General features: G+C 37.2%; 1 protein-coding gene and 1 long non-coding RNA gene across 7 annotated transcripts in view; one reads left to right on the top strand and one right to left on the bottom strand.

Moving 5' to 3' along the window:
• Positions 1-18,021, bottom strand: part of MYOM1 (myomesin 1) — a 77,927-nt gene that overhangs the window by 47,420 nt on the left and 12,486 nt on the right. For all 6 annotated transcript variants that reach the window (XM_038127246.1, XM_038127247.1, XM_038127249.1 and 3 more), the window contains exons 4-11: positions 13,723-13,933; positions 11,582-11,739; positions 7,842-7,934; positions 6,810-6,898; positions 6,625-6,684; positions 5,069-5,233; positions 4,314-4,475; positions 998-1,139 (exon numbers count right to left, since the gene is read on the bottom strand). In XM_038127246.1, the coding sequence (XP_037983174.1) occupies positions 998-1,139; positions 4,314-4,475; positions 5,069-5,233; positions 6,625-6,684; positions 6,810-6,898; positions 7,842-7,934; positions 11,582-11,739; positions 13,723-13,933 (1,080 nt within the window). The remainder of the gene's footprint in view (positions 1-997; positions 1,140-4,313; positions 4,476-5,068; positions 5,234-6,624; positions 6,685-6,809; positions 6,899-7,841; positions 7,935-11,581; positions 11,740-13,722; positions 13,934-18,021) is intronic.
• On the top strand, positions 7,944-17,111 carry LOC119697094. Its single transcript, XR_005255723.1, has 2 exons — positions 7,944-9,815; positions 14,481-17,111. It is a non-coding gene; the product is annotated as an uncharacterized LOC119697094 (long non-coding RNA).

Here is an 18,021-nt window from a genome sequence, read left to right as displayed (position 1 = left end):
AAAAGCAAAATGCCATTCCTTTGCAGTTACTCTCAGTGCTAACATCCCTCAATAGCCTAGTCTTAAAATGAGATATTATTGTTCAGAGTCGAGTCCTGACTTTTGTTTAGGATTTGTCAATGAATGTTAAAGAGCCATAGCTTAGATCTCCAGAGCATTGTTATAGCAGTGACTGGCACTCAAAAGTTATCAAAACAGTAAAGTTGTATTTGAGTGTTACATTTATTTCGCAAAGCAATACCCTCTTTTTACAGAGATATACTTTATATATATTCAAAGGCATAATATAATGGCATATATATATATATATATATATATATATATATATATATGTTTGAGTGTTTCTTACATGCATTTGATTAAGCCCAGAGGAACCTCATATGAGGGACTCTATTACTGAAATTCAAACTAATATTACCAGCACTGAAAATCACTGCAAGTCTCAAAATACTGACCTAATTTCTTAAATCACAGGTTTCTAGGATCCTGCCACCTCCATGTGTAACACATGGGGGTTTCATATTTTTAAAAATAATTTCCATGAAGCTTGTGAATCTAAGAGCTGGAATAAAAGGAACATTTGGGAAAGAAATCCAAGTCCCTTTGAGATAATATTTTGCTTTCTGGTGCATAGTAACGATTAGGAGAAAGGCAAGAGAGGCCTGGTACTGAAGGAGCCACAGCTGCCTGATGCAGAAGAACTACCCAACACTACAAAATCTTGAGGCCTCTCAAGGCTCAGAGGAAGCAGAGCTTCCTGGGCTGTGCAAATCTGGCAGAATCCTTTCTATGCAATTAAATGAATCAAGATGTGATTATTTCCATGAAAATCAGATCAGGGCCAGACAATCAAACACAAAACAATATCAGTTTTCTTCTGGCCAGCAACAAGAATGAAAATAATAAACTTGTTTTATCTCATGTTTTTCAATGTGTCTTTAGTTTTATGAGTTGGAATGAGCAGCAATACAAATTCTCCAGTCCAGCAGTCACTGACCTGTCAATGAAATATCCAAGGATGGGGTTTCCTCCATCAACAGCGGGTTGCTTCCAGGAGACAATGACATAATCTTTGTTGGCATCTAAGCACTGCACATCTAGTGGTGCACCAGGGGCTCCAGGGATTTCAGCATCAGCATCTATGAGGGTGGAGAAATACATTTGCAAACGTGAACCACAGCTCTTTCAATTTTTAATCTTTAAGGATCAAATTGTATTCCTAGTGACTTAAAAAAGTATTTGCTTTTATATTGCTAGTGTTTTTTCTAGGTTTTGGCTTTTCTTTGCAACATTTACAAATGTTTTGTATTTTACAGCACACTGCAAATGTAATTCACCCAGACATTTTAAATAGAATTAGTATCATGCATTTTGATTAGGGAGCTGTGAGAAACACTGTTGAACTAAAAACTTGGCAGCCAGACAATAATTGAATTAAAAGTATTCACCCACAGGATATAAAAGTACTGAATTAAATATCTTATCTCCTCCACTCATAGTCCTTCATTGTTTGATTTTGGTTGGCTGTGAACTGCAAAGGTACCAAAAACCTTCTGAAGTTTAATTATATTACACATACATTATGACTATGGAATAGAACCTTCATAAGGATAAGTGTATTGTTCCTTTCAAGTGTTTACCACAAATCTGGGACTGCTGGTGTCAAAGGGCCTTGACTCCTGCATCGGCTTCTGGACATGTCTTATCTAAAGCTTTGAAAAATAGAGCATAATGCTGGGCACTGGGGAATTTTTACTGTTTACAAAGAGTCTGATTTGTGAGATGGTGCAGCCTTCATGTAGAGAAAAAATAACCTTTGCAGCAAGATTCTGTGAAAGACTTTCAAATAAGAGATGTTGTTTCTCTGCAGAATAACATCAATTTGTACAACTGAGAGCTACTTCAAAAGAAGACCTAAGAGTTATATACCTGAATAAAAAAAATTTGCTAATAAACACTAAACAAACATTCCATATAAACCTGAGTTCTCAAAAAGGTTTAATGTTTCAAGGCATTATAGGTTTTGGGTTTACAGTATACAGTAATCCAGATTTTTCATGATTTTGACTTTCATGAAAAAATGCCTTATTAGAGGATTTAATATGCTTCATTAAGTAAAACAGTAGTCTTCCTAAAAAAAAAAAAAAGAAAACCTCAGCAACACTTTGCAGAGTCTTCTCTTATAGGCAGAGTAACATCACATGGACCTTTTGAAGCTGCGCCAAAGTTGCCGAGTCCAGGTTCTAATTACAGGTAACTTGATGAATTTTTAAAAATGGTAAAATACAGAGTAAACCATCCAGTTAACATTACAGAATACTAAGAACATTAATAGTAATAACAAAATGTCTTCAGTGACCTCTTTATGACAGGTTTTAATTGCCCATATTTACCACTTGACAGAACGTGAGACAACAGTTTCTTTCCAAGACAGACTGGGAAACAGCTGGGAGAACCATCACTGCTGATCAGCCTCTAGGAGGCTAGGATTTCATCCCTGATGGCTTGCTGACAAATGATGACCTGTAGCCATGGCAGAGGAGTCACACATGCTCTGGAAGCCCATCTGAATGTGTAACATTATGAGCCTCCCTTCCATTGACACACTGATTTCTGTGTGTGACACAAAAAGACAAGTGCTCCAGCTTAAATACCAGAGCTGCCATTTAAATAAAAGTTGGCTACAGTTTAGGAGGAGCAATGAGCAATACGGTAGCCAACCAAGATTGTGGGGACCATTTAAATAGGAATGTAGAATATAATTAATGTAGATAGAATTTGGTAAACACATTCTTTGGCAAGGAAGATTCTCTGCTGAAAGGGGTGGTGGGTTCAGTCAGGTCACACCTGTGTTGCCAGAAAATGTAACAGGATTGAGGGTGATCATTTATTTTTATGGCAGCACGATGTAAAACAAAGGAAGAAAGACAAATCCTATTTCTTATCACAGAAGCTCATTTCAATAGGCTCTTTCTTCAGGTGATGAAAATGTCTGCTTCAGTTGTATTTTCTGGGCAGGTTGTTGTCTCACACAGTTCTGTTGGACTTGGCAACAAGGAGCCATTCTGGGCAGGGTCTCAGAGCCAAGAATTTCCAAAGCCTTTTGAATTAGCATTACACACTTCAGCTGCTTTTAGCAGCTGGGACAGATATAGAATCAGCACACAACGTGATAGCCGTGGCTCCTTTTAAAGAAATAATTCTCAATGGATATTCAAAGATCTTTTTGATGGTGCAAGCAATCAACATTCACAAAAATAACATTTTAATTCTACTCTTCACTGTATTACTTCAGAGAATCACACAGTGGTTGAGATTGGCAGACAGGTTCAGGCATTGTCTAGTTTAGCCCCTGGCTCAAAGCAGAGTCAGCCAGAGCTGGTTGCCCAGGGCCATGTCAAATCAGGTTTTGGGTGTCTTCAAGGATTGGGACTGCACAGCCTGTCTGGGTAACCTGTTCCAGTGTCTTCTTTACTCCCCTCCATCAGGTACACATGGATAAACTCCTCCCATGATCTCTCTTTTCCAGGCTGAACAGTCACAGCTTTCTCAGCCTTTTCTCATCTGAAAGATGCTCCAAGCTGTAAATCACCTTCACATCCCTTCAACGGCCTCACTTCAGTGAGCCCATGGCTCTTTTGTATGGGGAGTCTCAGAACTGGATCTAGCATTCTAGATGAACCCCACCAGTGCTGAGCAGATGGCAAGGATCCCCTCCTCAGCCTGCTGGCAATGCTTTTCCTAATGCAGCCCAGGATGCCACTGTCTTTGTGACAAGAGCCCATGTTCACCTTGGTCCACCAGGATCCTTCCTGTAAAGCACCTCTCCAGACAGACACCAGCCTCTTCTGCTGCATGAGATTATGCTTCTCCACCTGCAGATCTTTACATTTCCATTCCACTGTATATTTTCCTGCAGTGTGCATTAGAGAGAACCCCTCAAACTGAGCAGAAAATCTTGATAAAAATAGTGCAGTTTAGCTTGCAGTGGGATGTGCATTTTTTATTATGTGCATTTTTCTTCCTTATGACTGATGTTTAGCACTCTGAACATAACACCCTAAATTTCCTCCTCAGAATGTCAATGGTGTTTAGAAGTCTTTGGGCACATGACACCAAAGCCTGACACATGCATGGATTTTTTTCTGGAGATAACAACTGGAATGTACATTGCTAGAATCTATCAACAGAAAATAATTATTCTATTAAGATGGGGAGTGAGAAGGATGGGGGGGAAATATATCTGAGACTGATTTTGCCAACATATTTTCCTCAGCTCTGTAGTGAGTTTTGTGCACAAGACAGTGTCCTACCTCGAACAAAGACATAACCACTGTACTCTTCATAGTACTCTCCCATTGCCACTCGGAGCGTGTAAAGACCTTCATCTTCCTTGTTTGCATGAGTCAGTGTCAAAGAAGCTCGCTCCCCGCTCCACTGCATCTGGACCCATTTGGATGGTGTAATAAGAACACCTAGGAATCAGAGAACTTCATGATGAGCACCAGCAGGATCTGCTGGGGAATAGATTCTGAATATGGAGACTATATTGGGATAGATTGGAAATACAAAAGAGACCCCTCTTATTAGATAACAGTCTGTCTTTGAAAACAGTCATAAACAACACCTAATTCTGCTCTTATGACAACTTCGTCTTTGATTTCAAAGCATTATTTCAGAAAGTAATAGTTTTTTATATTTTATCTGCTGTTACAGAACACTGTGCAACTACTTAAAAAATATCTTGGCGTATAAACAAATAAATAGTAAAAGCTATATGAGCTCTAAAAATGGGCCACATAGATGTTGGCTCTGATAAAAATACTTCCAGTTTAGATTTTTTTAAGAAATAAAATATCCCTAGAAGACATTTTCACAGTGATTTGTTAGTTTTCTGTGGTTTCACATCAAAATGCTAAATTATGAAAGAATTCCAATTGAAAAAGAGAAAATATTATCATTGGAAAACCCGAGAAAGTGATGACCAAATCATAACGTTGACACAGGCTGAAATAAGTAAAGATTTACATGAAAGAAGTATATATTTCTTATCGTCAAACATTCTCACCATTTCTGTACCACTCAATGTCTGGTTTGAAGCGCTTGATATCAGGATTGATGACAACTGTGCAGCCCAGACTCATTGTTTCGCCTTCTCTCCCAAAGGCTACATCAAACTTGTCGACAAAGCTGATTTCAAACCTGGAAGCATAGCCATGAGGGGTAACGGCAACTGTACAAGAGAAAAAAAGTATCTGGTTTCCTTTCCTTCTGTGACAAGAGTAGGAAGAAAAAGTACTCAGTGATTATGAATACAGTCACAGGTAAAGTTCAAGGTATAAATAGGAACAATATGTATATTAAGTCATCATCTTCAGAGGCAATTGCAGCATTGGATAATCCAAGTCCTTTCTATTGCAGAAAATCGACTATTTCTTCCTCCATACAAGTCCAGTTCTCACAGCTACTTCATTTTAGCAGGGAGAGGCTTCTGCAGAATTTAATTTCAGAATTTTGAAAATTTCTAATCCAGTGTTTTATCATAAGATTTGTTTTATACCGAAAAAGATTTCTATTTGTGATTAATTATTTGTTCAGGTCAAGTTGATCTTTAGCTTATATGGTTCTTCTCTTTCTCCATTTTAACTCCTTGCTCTATCTCAGAGCAGTCATGTGTCCACTCAGCCTTCATTTTTGTAAGCTAATAAGCCTTTGTGGGGGCTGCTATTAACATAAAAGGGTAGCCTGTTTCTATTCTTGTTCCTGAACTTATCTTTTTGGATGCTGTGTGTCCCAAGTGGTGCAGCTTTCCAGACAGATCATCCTAAGTGCCTTTCACTGTACATACATGGCAGAGGTGCTTCCATGTTTGTTTTGAAAACAGCTCAGCTGATAAAAAATAAGGTCACACTTTACTTTTACTCAACTAGCCTACACTTATAACTTTCCCTCTTCCTGTGATCAATGAATATATGCAAATTGTGATCTTTCTTTCCCATAAAGAAGTGATAGATCCCAAATTTTATTAGAAATCTATGGAAGACTCAACTGTCAAACATTTCATAGGGTTCCTAGGGCACCTTCATCCACATGGCATATGTGGGTGGACTACCTTATCATCATGGAAGCATGGATGCCATGCTGTTAAAATGTGAGGTTCTCAGGTAAAACAAACTACAGTTTTTACCTTGATACATCCCAAAATAGTCTGATTGGGTTCTGGATAATTAATCCTTTCTATGCCTTTTCTGTTTATTTTCATAGCTTATGGAACCACATAAGCTGCAGATAACAATTAAGCCTACCTACTCTATGTAGGCACATGCTTCCTCATGGCATGTTTTACATATTGCAAAACAGGAAGTGGTTCTCTCTTTGACAGATTCTATTTCATAGTGAAGTGCAATATTAACAGGATATTTCTTATATAATCTAACAGACCTAGAAGGCAATGCCATTTCCCCCTGCTAATGAGGCTAACACCATCCCAAATTGTAAAGCTCCACACCCTCGTAAATCAGACCTGCTTCTTTTTAAAATAATATTACTAAATATTCTGTTTAGTCATGTGTCATGATGTCACAAATATAAATGGAAGTGTCAAAGAAACATATTGTAACTTACATGGAGAGAGGGAAAGATTTCTACCATGCAGAAGGCTTGCGTCAATTTCTCCTTTGTACCCTACACAGAAAAAGACAAAGTGGTCACTACCACCAAGAGGCAAAGGCTCTGTGAGCCACAAAACCAAAAATAGTAATGTGCATCTTAATAAAAGAAAACCTTGAAGGAAATATTTTGCAACCTACTCTTTACCACGAGGGAAGCATAAACGGAAACTTCTCCTTTAACATTCATAGCAGAGGCATGATACTGGGCGGTGTCGTCAAATTCACATCTGAAATGACAAAAATGATTAGGCAGAGCACTCAGTCACTCCTTGGCATAGCCTCTCTGGTGTTTTATGATTAAGAAAACCCCCAGAAATCTGGGTAAAATCTATAAAGTAAAACTTTGGGAGACAGACACACTGGACACTGGATGGGCTACACTTGTAGCCATGAGGTTTTTCTCAATGTTAAAACCCAGTTGACTTTTATGTCTCTTTTCAAATATCACTAACAGATTTGAAATTGGGAATACAGCATAAGTAGGAAAAATTACCTGATAATATTCATTGCTAATTTACTGTCTTCTACAAAGAGATGCCTAACATGGAACTTGTAGGAATTGTAGGTTTCATAAAATATTTTCAAAGGGCACCTTCCAGGTAAAAAACCATCAAATCCAGGTTGTTGTTGATTAGGACTTATGTTTTCAATATTTTTAATGCAAAGGGAGTGCAAAAACTTCCCGCTTGGAAGATGAGTACTGTTAAAGATCTTTCTTGTATATAAGTGAAGACCTCTCAGTTCTGTTCCTCATTTCAGTAAGAATTGTGAACTTTGCTATATTTGAAAAACAGTTAATTCACACATTTTTACATGTTTAGTTGTACTCATCAAGCAGACAGATGGAAAAAGTAATCATAGATGTCCCACTTTTCTGACTCTGACATAAATAGAATATCCAGATAAATAATCCAGATAAATAACTCAGGTAAATTCCATGTCCTCTACTGAGATAAACCAGAACTGCTTCAACATTCAGAAGACAGCATTCACCACAGTTGATATCTCTGATATTACCTGACTTGATATCTCTTACATCCCCAAGAGGTATGTTCACATTTTGCAGCTCTCATTCTATAGCTCTCGTTCGCATTTTGCAACTCTCATTCTATAGCTTTCATTCTATATTTCAGCTAAAGCTGTTTGTTAAATTATTTAATATTTCCTTACTCTGTAATCTCGAGGGAGTGCAGCCCATATCGACTTTGAATGATGTACTTGCCAGGGTGAGCCTGTACATCAATGGGCACATTATTCTTGTACCTATGGAAAAGCAAAGAAGCAGTATGTCACAAAGACAAGTCATTCTACACTTTAAAAGGTCAAGTGCTTGGTATTTGAACTAGAACATCAGTAGAACATCATCATTTCTCCTTGATAAACTGTAGTCTCACTCCATGGGAAGACATTACGTATCTCTGGAAGTGTAACCATTATCTCTTTCTCTTTGACCTGCCCCAGGTAGATTTTATTCTCAAATTAAAAGATGAAAATAGTCTGGAGTGGGATGAAAATCAGTTCACATTACCACAAACTTCATGCTGCTACTTGTAAAAGAAAGGAGGAGTCACATGAGCAACATCTCAGAATTTTGTAAATGGCAAATAAAAATTTTGTAGCCTCCTTACTTATTAGCTACCATAAACATTTTCTTTGGTTTACATGTTTGACCTACTTTTAAGGCCTTTATATTAAAAAAAAAAAAAGTCAGGTAGAAAGTTAACTTTTTTGTTTACTTCCAGCTCAACAGGGTTAGACTGGAATACACTATGAGTGTTTCCTGGCACAGGTGTATCTTAGGTAGGAAAGGTTTACTGTTCAAAATTCCCAGTTGTCCTGGTTTGAAGGAATGAATGAACCAGTACTGATCAGTGGTGAGCTGGTACTACTAACTTCAGAATTTATACAAACACCTTGAGACTCTCATAGTGGAAGAAGAGTGGTGCATGATAAATTCTTCCTCTTCAATTGTTGCATAAAATGTCACTCATTCATACATGGTGTAACTAGTAAATGTTTGTCTGAATCCTGTCTTAAGCAGGCACTGGAAATACGGAAAAAACTGGCAATAGAATTCTAATAAATAAATTGCACTCTGAGTTGTATTCAGTACATTTGGCACTGATTTGAGGACCATAAAGAAAAAATTTCCGGAGAGAGTGTGTTACTTTACATAGCTTTCCCTGTTCTTCATAAGGTTTATTATAGAAAGAAAATGAAATTATAAAGGATGGTAGATGAAAGCATCTTTTACTCTGATGTACCTTAAATAAATCTTTATTCTCTCAACAGATAACCAGTGAAAGAAGTTTGCTTCTTCATTTCATATTTTATATTTTAAGCCTTTCATGATTTTCAGTCAGAAAAGGGAACTGGTCTGGTGTCAGTGGTTTGCCCCACTTCACCAAACAAATCAGTAATTAACTATTTTATTTTCACCAAGAATATTATCATATCAGTATGTCTTGAGACATATTGAATATGTCTCAAGTTGAAGTTATATCCACAATAAATCTGAAAACTGTTTTTCAGCACCATCAGCATTGTACAATAAATAATATTTCCCTGACTACAAATATTTGGGCATATTAATACACTGAGAGTTTTTCAAGTGCTTAAGTGAGTAAGGACCATGAACCCTGATGCTTTTTATCCTCATCTTCGTCTCAACAAAATGTCTATGAAAAGGGACTCAGTGCAGGGCAGTACTCTCTATTTTGCACATCAATAATTTGCAGAGATGCCTGACCTCATTACTCTATTATCCAGGCTTAGGCAATGAATAATACATGAGCCCAGCACGAGTAATACATTCACCACCACTCTACACCTCATCTGTGAGCTGGTGTCCCCTAGACTGAGCTGCCTGGGAACATCAGGGCATTTTTATATTACTTCTAATGTGTAAAATATTTTAGAAAATAGAATCATGCCATCAGTTCTTAATATTTTTCAGGGCATATCAAATTGTGTAAACAGGACTTAGCTCCACAGTATCTTTAAATTTTCTCCAAAGGGCTGGGTAACTCTTGGATCCTATGGCAGCAAAGTTGTTTGGTAGCATGGGGTGCTGTGCAGAAACAAGCTTTTACTGGGTCATGCCAGCAGCAAGACGACTTTCGCGTCTTCTGTCTTCATTATCAGGTTAGTAAAAAGTAATTGATTCAATTTTTGTTTATTTATATTCATCTACAGAAAGAATAGGACTCGTGTTAGAAGGACCACTTGTTATTTCTGGAAATGCAAATTCCAGAGCAGCCAAGTCATTAGCTAATGTGGGACTGCAACCTCTCACTGTCATTAGGCACTGATAATTTATGCTTTCTGCTACTGGTTTCAAATGTCCTGGGTTTTCCATATGCTTTTTTTTTTTTTTTCCAGGGGAGTCAGAACAGCTGCATCAGGCAGGTTTTCTTTAGAGAAAGTCCATAAAGCTTTATAGTTTTTCAGGCATAGCATGAAAAGGTCTTCATTGCTTATAGAAAGAATGACTATTTGCAATATTCTACTGACATTTTGTTAGAAAGGCTGAATGAAAGCTGACAGATCCAGGTCAGCACTGCTCTATATCTTAGAGCAAAGACACCTGCTGAAAAGGATGTGATCTCTTTTCCTTTTTTTTTTTTTCCCCATTAGTAGCCTGTGGCAAACTGAAATCCCTTTGGAATTCAGATGTACAGTAAAATGATGTATTAATTTCCACCATCCACATTTAGCACTTAGATGAAAGGCTGGTTCACAGCGAGAGCAAAGACAGACAGCTGAAGGCTCAGTTTAACCATGTCAGGTTTTGAGGATAAGGTGAATCTCAACCAAAGTGAAAATGACCCAGCTTTTGAATTCTTGGGTAGGATTCAGGTTACAGAGCTGGATTACAGCCATGAGCACAGCTGACCATTGCTTATATCCAGCTGAGACCAGATCTGAAGGGTTTGTCTGGAATCCTCTCCAGGTGGGATGTGAACACAGGGCACTTGTAACCCTTACAGGATGGGAAAACTGTGTCCATGCAGAGCCTGGCTGTCAGAGTCCCAGAAGATAGAGCAGTGTCTTTGTGGACTCAGCTCTGGCCTATTAATAAACCTCTTAATAGCAATTTTTGGCAAGCCCTGAGATTAAGGGTTTTAAGACCTAAATAAATGTAGGGTCCCTTACACAATTCAAGTAGCAAATTGCAATATATGATTATTACATAACATTATGATATAGTAGATGTTTCCCTTCCAACTCAGCATATTCTGTAAAATTTTCCAAAGTTTCCAAGTTCCAAAATACTTCCAAAGTTTTCATCTTACTTGGGTGGTTCCAGATCTACCTGAAGTCACTGACTTCAAACACTGACAATGTGCCTGCTATGAACACATCATCATCCCTGAGATTTCACAGCATCAAGGGATTTGTATTTAATGGAGATTCAGCACTATAACTGCTCAGCTGTCAAAACGTTTGCCCCTGACCAAAGCCTGCTTTAATGCTTCAGGGACATTAGTGTCATTTGTAGAACTGAACTCAAGTATTTGGAAAACATTATCAAAGATAGTATGATAAATTATTAAACTGCTATTTTTCCCTAATCGTCAACAGAAGGAATATATTTGATGTCTCTACCAAATAAAAAAAGTTCTATTTATTCCTAGTGCTGTTATACAAATATTTTAAATATTAATCTATTAATTAATTTACTATAATAATTATATAATGTTTTGTGTTGTTATTATTATTACTTCTTTTTAATGTTTTGCTCTTTTTCGGTACAATGTGACTTGAAAAGTGTTTGACAGTCCTGCCATCAGTACCTGATTTTTTTTTTTATTTTAACATAAATCTTTCCAGAAAAATGACTGTATTTACTGAGATAACTCCAGATTCTATTAAAGTAGTGACTTTCAGTGCCCGGAATACACACTTACCATGTAACACGGGGTTCTGGCCAGCCAGCCACAGAACAATTAAATCTAACGTTTTCCTTTTCCCAGATAGTGTGGGAACGAGGCTCAATGATAAACTCAGGAGCATGTAAGAGTTTATCTTGATTCAACTTTCTATGGAATGCCTGAGTCTCTTCTAGCTGGAAAAGAAACATTTTATTATACACTTGATTATAGCAGCAGTTAGAAGCACAAATTATTAATACCAAACCAAACTAAACAAAAAAAAAAAAACCAAACAAACCCCAAAACACACAAAAAATAAAAAGAAAAAAGAAAAAGGCAAACCCTCCTGCAATTTTTTTTAAACATCCAGACACACTTAATGTATTTATCTCACCTGGACACAGAAAATGAAGTTTTCATTTTCCAGAAGTTCTCCTTCCAAAATAACTAGATTTGATTTTACAGGGCTTTCCCCCTCAAAACTATTCTAACTAAAATAATATTCCACATTTAATTGCTTATTTATTATTTTAAATACAGAGTGGAAGGTGAAATAGGCCTGAAACTCAGATGTCTTCTGTACTTGTGCTGTAATGCACAAGATCTAGGCTCTAAAGGCTATATCAAAGATCCTAGGCTCTAGATCTAAAGATCTAGGCTCTCTATGCCTAGATCATCTCTGACAGAACTACTTTCAAACCTTTCCTCCTGACAGGATCTTTCATCCTCCCAAGGTAACTGGTTTAACTGCTTGACTATCCACAGAGCTGGAAAAAAACTCCTAATATGGTATAAATCTTGCTTTCTGCAAACGAAATGATTTATTTTCTGCCCTAACTTTCAAATATATGCAGAATTACAGGTCCCTGTATTCAGATTATTGAAAGAGGACTTCTATAAACAGGGCAATATCAGTTTTCCTTACACTGGTTTCTCAGTACTGGACAGGTTCCATTTGTCCTCAAAATTCATCAGCAACTGCTCAGTATCATAGATCCAACAGATTCCAACACAATTAAATAACTGCTCCTTACGTGTTACTGATAATACTCTAGATTGGTATTTTTTTTAATACAACTGTCATAAAATTGACTGATCTTTTATAACTCTCAGATCCTGAGGTATTTCTACTTAACCAGGCATTCCTCATTTACTTATCTTTTCCTTCTGTGTGTAGTAATTTCCATTGGTTGTTATCCAATTTCACCCTCACAATTTCTCAATTTTTGAGATGATTTTCACTTTTTAACCTTGTCTTTGAAAGTGTTTGCACCCTTTCCGACCTTATATCATGAGGATATTTTTTAAGCATATTTCCAATTCATCTGGTCGAGACAATAAATAATAAAATATAGTATTAGTATAGGGTAGTATAATATGGTAATATAAGTAGTTTAGTAATAGAAATAAAGTAATATATTTGCTAAATGGAACATATTTCCATTTACATGTCCTGTCTGGTCCCAACATATTTGTAACAATTCTCTGAGAATTATTTTTTAAGAAGCTGGGCAATAATGCACACAACTAGAGATTCAGTTCCAGATTTCTTCCCTAATTTACACCTAATTTACCCTAAGTTATACCCAATGTTTAAAACTCTGGGGTGAACACTTTGGACAAGCTTGTTCTCAGGCCATAAAAAAGTCCAGAAATTACCCATTCACCTACTTATGAGCAATACATACACACACACACACACATATATATATATGTGTGTGTGTGTGTGTATATGTATATGTGTATATATATGTGTATGTGTATATATATATATATATATATATATATATATATATATATATATAGCCACCTTTATTCTCTGCCCAGCAGCTGCCTCATCCTCCAGGTGAAGGACACTGCGCCATTTAAATAGGCGTGGGCATGACCGAAGAGCCTTCCCTGGTCCCCTACTCTGTCCTTTTCTCTCAGCACAGCAGAAGCATTCCTGGTGCCTACCTGGGGCACAGTGCCTCTCTCCTTTTCCATTTGATACCTAGATAACAAGACTTTTAAGTAATTCAAGAGATTTCCATTGAAAGTACTTAGGTTTATTACTACCATTATTGTGATTGCCCATGAAGTAAATCAGGGCACTGGTGTGCTAGGCACTTTACAAACACCAAAAAAAAAGGACTAATTTTATTTTTGAGCTTAAGTATTAATTTCTAATCTTTTACCGTTTTCTTCATGGCTACACGTTCAGCAGACTCCCGGATCGCCACTTTCCTTGATTTTTTTTCATGATGTTCCTCTTCAGAAGTTGTCTTGGCCACCTTGCTGACACTAACTCCTTCCCCTGTAGCAAAAAGGTTCCTCTTGGCAACATATGCAGCACTTTCTTTAATTCTCTCTTCTTCAGTGTCTGTGATACCACTGATATTCACTTGTCTGAAAGAATTTTTAGAAAGCAGAATCCCATTGGAAAATGCTGAGAACACGTTCCATTTCTACGTGTTACCAAATCAGCCGCTACAGTGGCCAACACCTTTCTGCTACAACACTCTCATATGTATTCAAAGCAGAAACATGGAAGGGATTCTGCAGAAAGACTGAGTATCTCATTGTCCAAAGTTAAGGCCATTTTCAGGGCCTCTCCCTCTAAATACGCCATACACATTTTAAGTTTAAACATTATCCTGCTGTGGCTTTTTATCTCCATCACTACAAAGATGAGTGTAAGGCACAGCCACAGATCTTCAAGGTATTAACTTACAGCTGCAGTGTTTGTAACAGCACTGCCAAAGGGGCAAGACATAATTGTAGCTGTATAACAACCAACATCCTCATTCATTAATTGTTAACCCCCCCATCCCACCCTATATAACTGTAGACAACAAAAAGTTCTCTTTGTTCATCGAAAATTCCATCCTCTATTGCTATATATGCTATACAATTTAGATATGCTATAAAAAATCCATCCTATATTATCTTTCAGGAAGATAACTATGGATTTTCTGGAAGTCTCCTCTTCGGGCTTGGTACAGAGGTGAGACACAAAGAGCTCCCAGTGGGTGCAGTCTTGTTTCCACTCTCACGTGTGGATGTACTTTTGAAACCACACTGTTTTGGCACTGCCAGGACATTACAGCTGCTGTAGTGGTGCATGCACAATGAGAGTTCCTTGACTTATGAAGCATCAATATTCTTCTGCTGAATTTAGTTACTGTAAGGGAACATTAGATGGCACACTGAAAAAAACAAATTCTGTTTAAGTTCTCATTAAGTGCCATCTTGCAAGCACTATAGAAAAATCACCACTGTTTCTAGAGTGCACTCAAGCACAGCCTCTCTTTTGTCATGAAACACCACTACTACAAAGCAAAAAATAGAAGGAAAAATGTTTAGTTGTTTTTTTGTTTTTTTTTAAGATTGCCAATATTATGCATTTGACAGCACATCTCAATACTAAAAATTTGAATTCAAGCTCAGAATTAAGTGTCCAGCCCCTTATCTTGAAGTCAGTTTGGTAAGATGCAAGACAGTCAAGCAGTGGAATGCTGTAAACTTAATTACATTTAACAACTGCTGAAAAGACTAAAAATCTTACTTAACAGCATAGAGTTTTGACTACCCTCAAACCCAACTTCCGTGCTTCAGTCTGCTTTAAGAGGATGATCCTTAAGAAATCAGTGGCACGGTAGATTCCCTCCACTTAGGCACATCAGCTGTCCCTACAAATATCACCTGAAGCTGCAGATATATGGAAGAGATTTTTTAAAACAATTTTGAAAAAATCAGTATAATGAATATTAATATAGCTGCCTACATTCATTTAAAGTGAACTCATGGCAATTTTATTATTTTATTTTATATAAAGGCAAACTGATACTATTTCCTCCTTAATTACATTAGTTAAGATCTCAGCAACTTCACAGTACAGACTGGTTCCTCAAGACATTAAGCATCTTTTGGGAGCTGATGAATATCCTCTGACTAAAATAGAACTCATCCTAGCCATCTGGTTGTAATCCCCAGATGCTTTTGATCAACAGTATTAAATATTTAGCTTTTCTAATAATTTCTCCCTGTTATAATCTTCCCAGATCAAAGAGAAACATGTTCCTTGAAATGACAAATGCACTAAACCAGCAAACTGTACCATTTAAGAGCAGATTTTACAGTCAAGTCTCAAGGGTTTCAGTAGAAAATTATTTTCAAACAGATTCAAGCAGATCCAACCCCAAATGTCACAGGCAAAATATAATTTTATAATTAAGGGCATCTGCCTTCTACAGTCCTTTGGCATAGGCTTATTAGTGATTGCAAATAGTTCCATGAGCCACATTCAGCAACTTCAGCACTTATGGCATTACATCAAGCTCTGGGTGTTTTACTGTCTAAAATAGTGTCTGGCTGTCCACAATTTTCTCTTGCAAGGATTAGCCCAGGTGTTTAAAAGGTTTTTAAAAGGATCAGTTGCTAAGTGAATAATCTTAGCAAAGTGGTTTTTTCTACAGCAGAATCTGAGGGTTCTGAAGTAGAACTAAATAATGGAAATGGTGACACAGGGCTGAAGGTCACCCAGCTCCAACAAACCCCCAGAGAGATGACCTTTATAAATAACTATTCCTTTTAGCAGCTCTCTGCCCATGGGAAACAACACATCAATTTCACTGGGGAATTTGGGAATGACATATAGCATGCACATGGTTCAATGGGCTTCAGCTGTTATCTTTCAAACAAAAATAAATATCTGAGAGGAATGCAGCATGCAACTTCCACAGTCTTGGCATGTGGTCATGAGCCAACAGTGAAAAGCCTAAACCAGATAGCATTTCATGCCATGTTGAATTGAGCACTCAACAGTCACCATTTGCTCTTTTAAACTAATTTTAAAAAAATTTAAAATCCCAAAACAAAATTTAAAATTTGTGTCATTTCATTGGCAGAAAACCACACACAGCTTTCTGAATTGCCATAAGCAAAAAAGTAAGATTGACACACAAAAAAAAAAAAGGTAAAAAAGGTAAGAATTTGACAGTACCTTTTAATGTAGGATCCCAAACAGGACCCCAAAATATTTTATAGACACAAATAAATGAAACTACACTCCATCACATTGAGTTGGATATTACTGTATGCATTAAAAAATAAAAGAAATTAAATAATTTAAAAATATTTGTTAAGATGTTAACATAATGTGCTAAGATCACAGAGGCCTGTAAAAAAGCTAAGTACTAATCAACAGTAGTGTTTTTCAACTATTGCCCAATACTATAAATTTTACTTGTGTAGACTCAACATACAATAAAAAGGAAGGATATTTGTGCTTGGGGGCATGGGAGACAGATGATGGTGAGCTGCAAATTTGCTACATAAGTATAAACACTGGCTGAGATGCAAAAGTAGTGAGAAGCCTTGAGAATATGTTATCTCAAGTTTTGCATGAGACTGTCATATTTTTATGTGTTTCTATAACAGAAGATACTGATGAAACTCCAAAGCAATTTTTTAAAAAGGCAGCAGTGTGTTTTTTAATGTTGGTTGGATCAAAGAGCAGTGAAACCAACATAGGAATGTACAAGGGGTGAGAAAAAATTACTGTGAGACAGTGGGAGGGAGTTAACAAAAAACAAAACTACTGTTCCCGTCACAAAAGCATCACAAATGCTCAAAAGGCCAGAGCAATAACATCCTCCACAGACAAGCTGGAACTCAGTTCACATGAAACCACAAGTTTGGATAAAAAGCAGAAGTGCCTTTGGGTGTTGATGAAGCAGTAGACAGAAAAGCACTGGCTCCCACAAACAACTTGGATGTGTCCCCTGAAAAAATGCTGTGCTGCAAAGACAAGTTGAAGGGAGGTTTCTGTTCAACTGCAGGTGGGCAAGTAAACTTTTTCCTGGCCTCTAACCAGGAGCAAGTTTTCCACACTGCTCCCCAGTATGTATTAATCTGAACAAGTGACTTGTCTGGAACTGCTGGAGACTCCCACTAAAATCACTATGCCATACCCCAAAAAGGGCAGGGGAGCCTCTTTGCTGATGGTTCTGGCTTCCACATAAAGTTCACATTCAGCTTTACTGAGAACACTGCTGCAGTAAGATATATTACATCAGTAGTAACCATGCAATAAATACCACCAGCACGTGAGATCAGTATGAATCATTACAATGGATTTGAGAAAGCATTTGGTTTTTTTCCAGGTTTTCCCTGTGCCAGGACAAGATATTAGCACGTTGTTTCATTGTTTCTATGTTTAATGCTTGGTAAGAGAGATTTGATTACAGAACAAGTCTTCAAACCAAAAGAATAAGCTAAATAATGTGGACAACATGCTCGCCAGGTTCCCAGTAGGCAGGGTTCTAATTATATTTTCACTTCATAGAAAGTGGTCCTGACAATGTGTTCAAAACAAAGTCCAGACATGTAGGTTCATTTGTCCTGGCTCTGGATGAACAATGTCCAATTTTCTGCCAGTCAGTTGACTTCTCTTTTCCTTTTTATCACTCATATGAAGTGCAAACTATCACCAT

Source organism: Motacilla alba, chromosome 2 (genome assembly GCF_015832195.1).
Source record: "Motacilla alba alba isolate MOTALB_02 chromosome 2, Motacilla_alba_V1.0_pri, whole genome shotgun sequence".
Lineage (NCBI taxonomy): Eukaryota > Metazoa > Chordata > Aves > Passeriformes > Motacillidae > Motacilla > Motacilla alba.
Note: the sequence above shows the minus strand (reverse complement) of the source record. Positions and strands in the feature narration are given on the sequence as shown.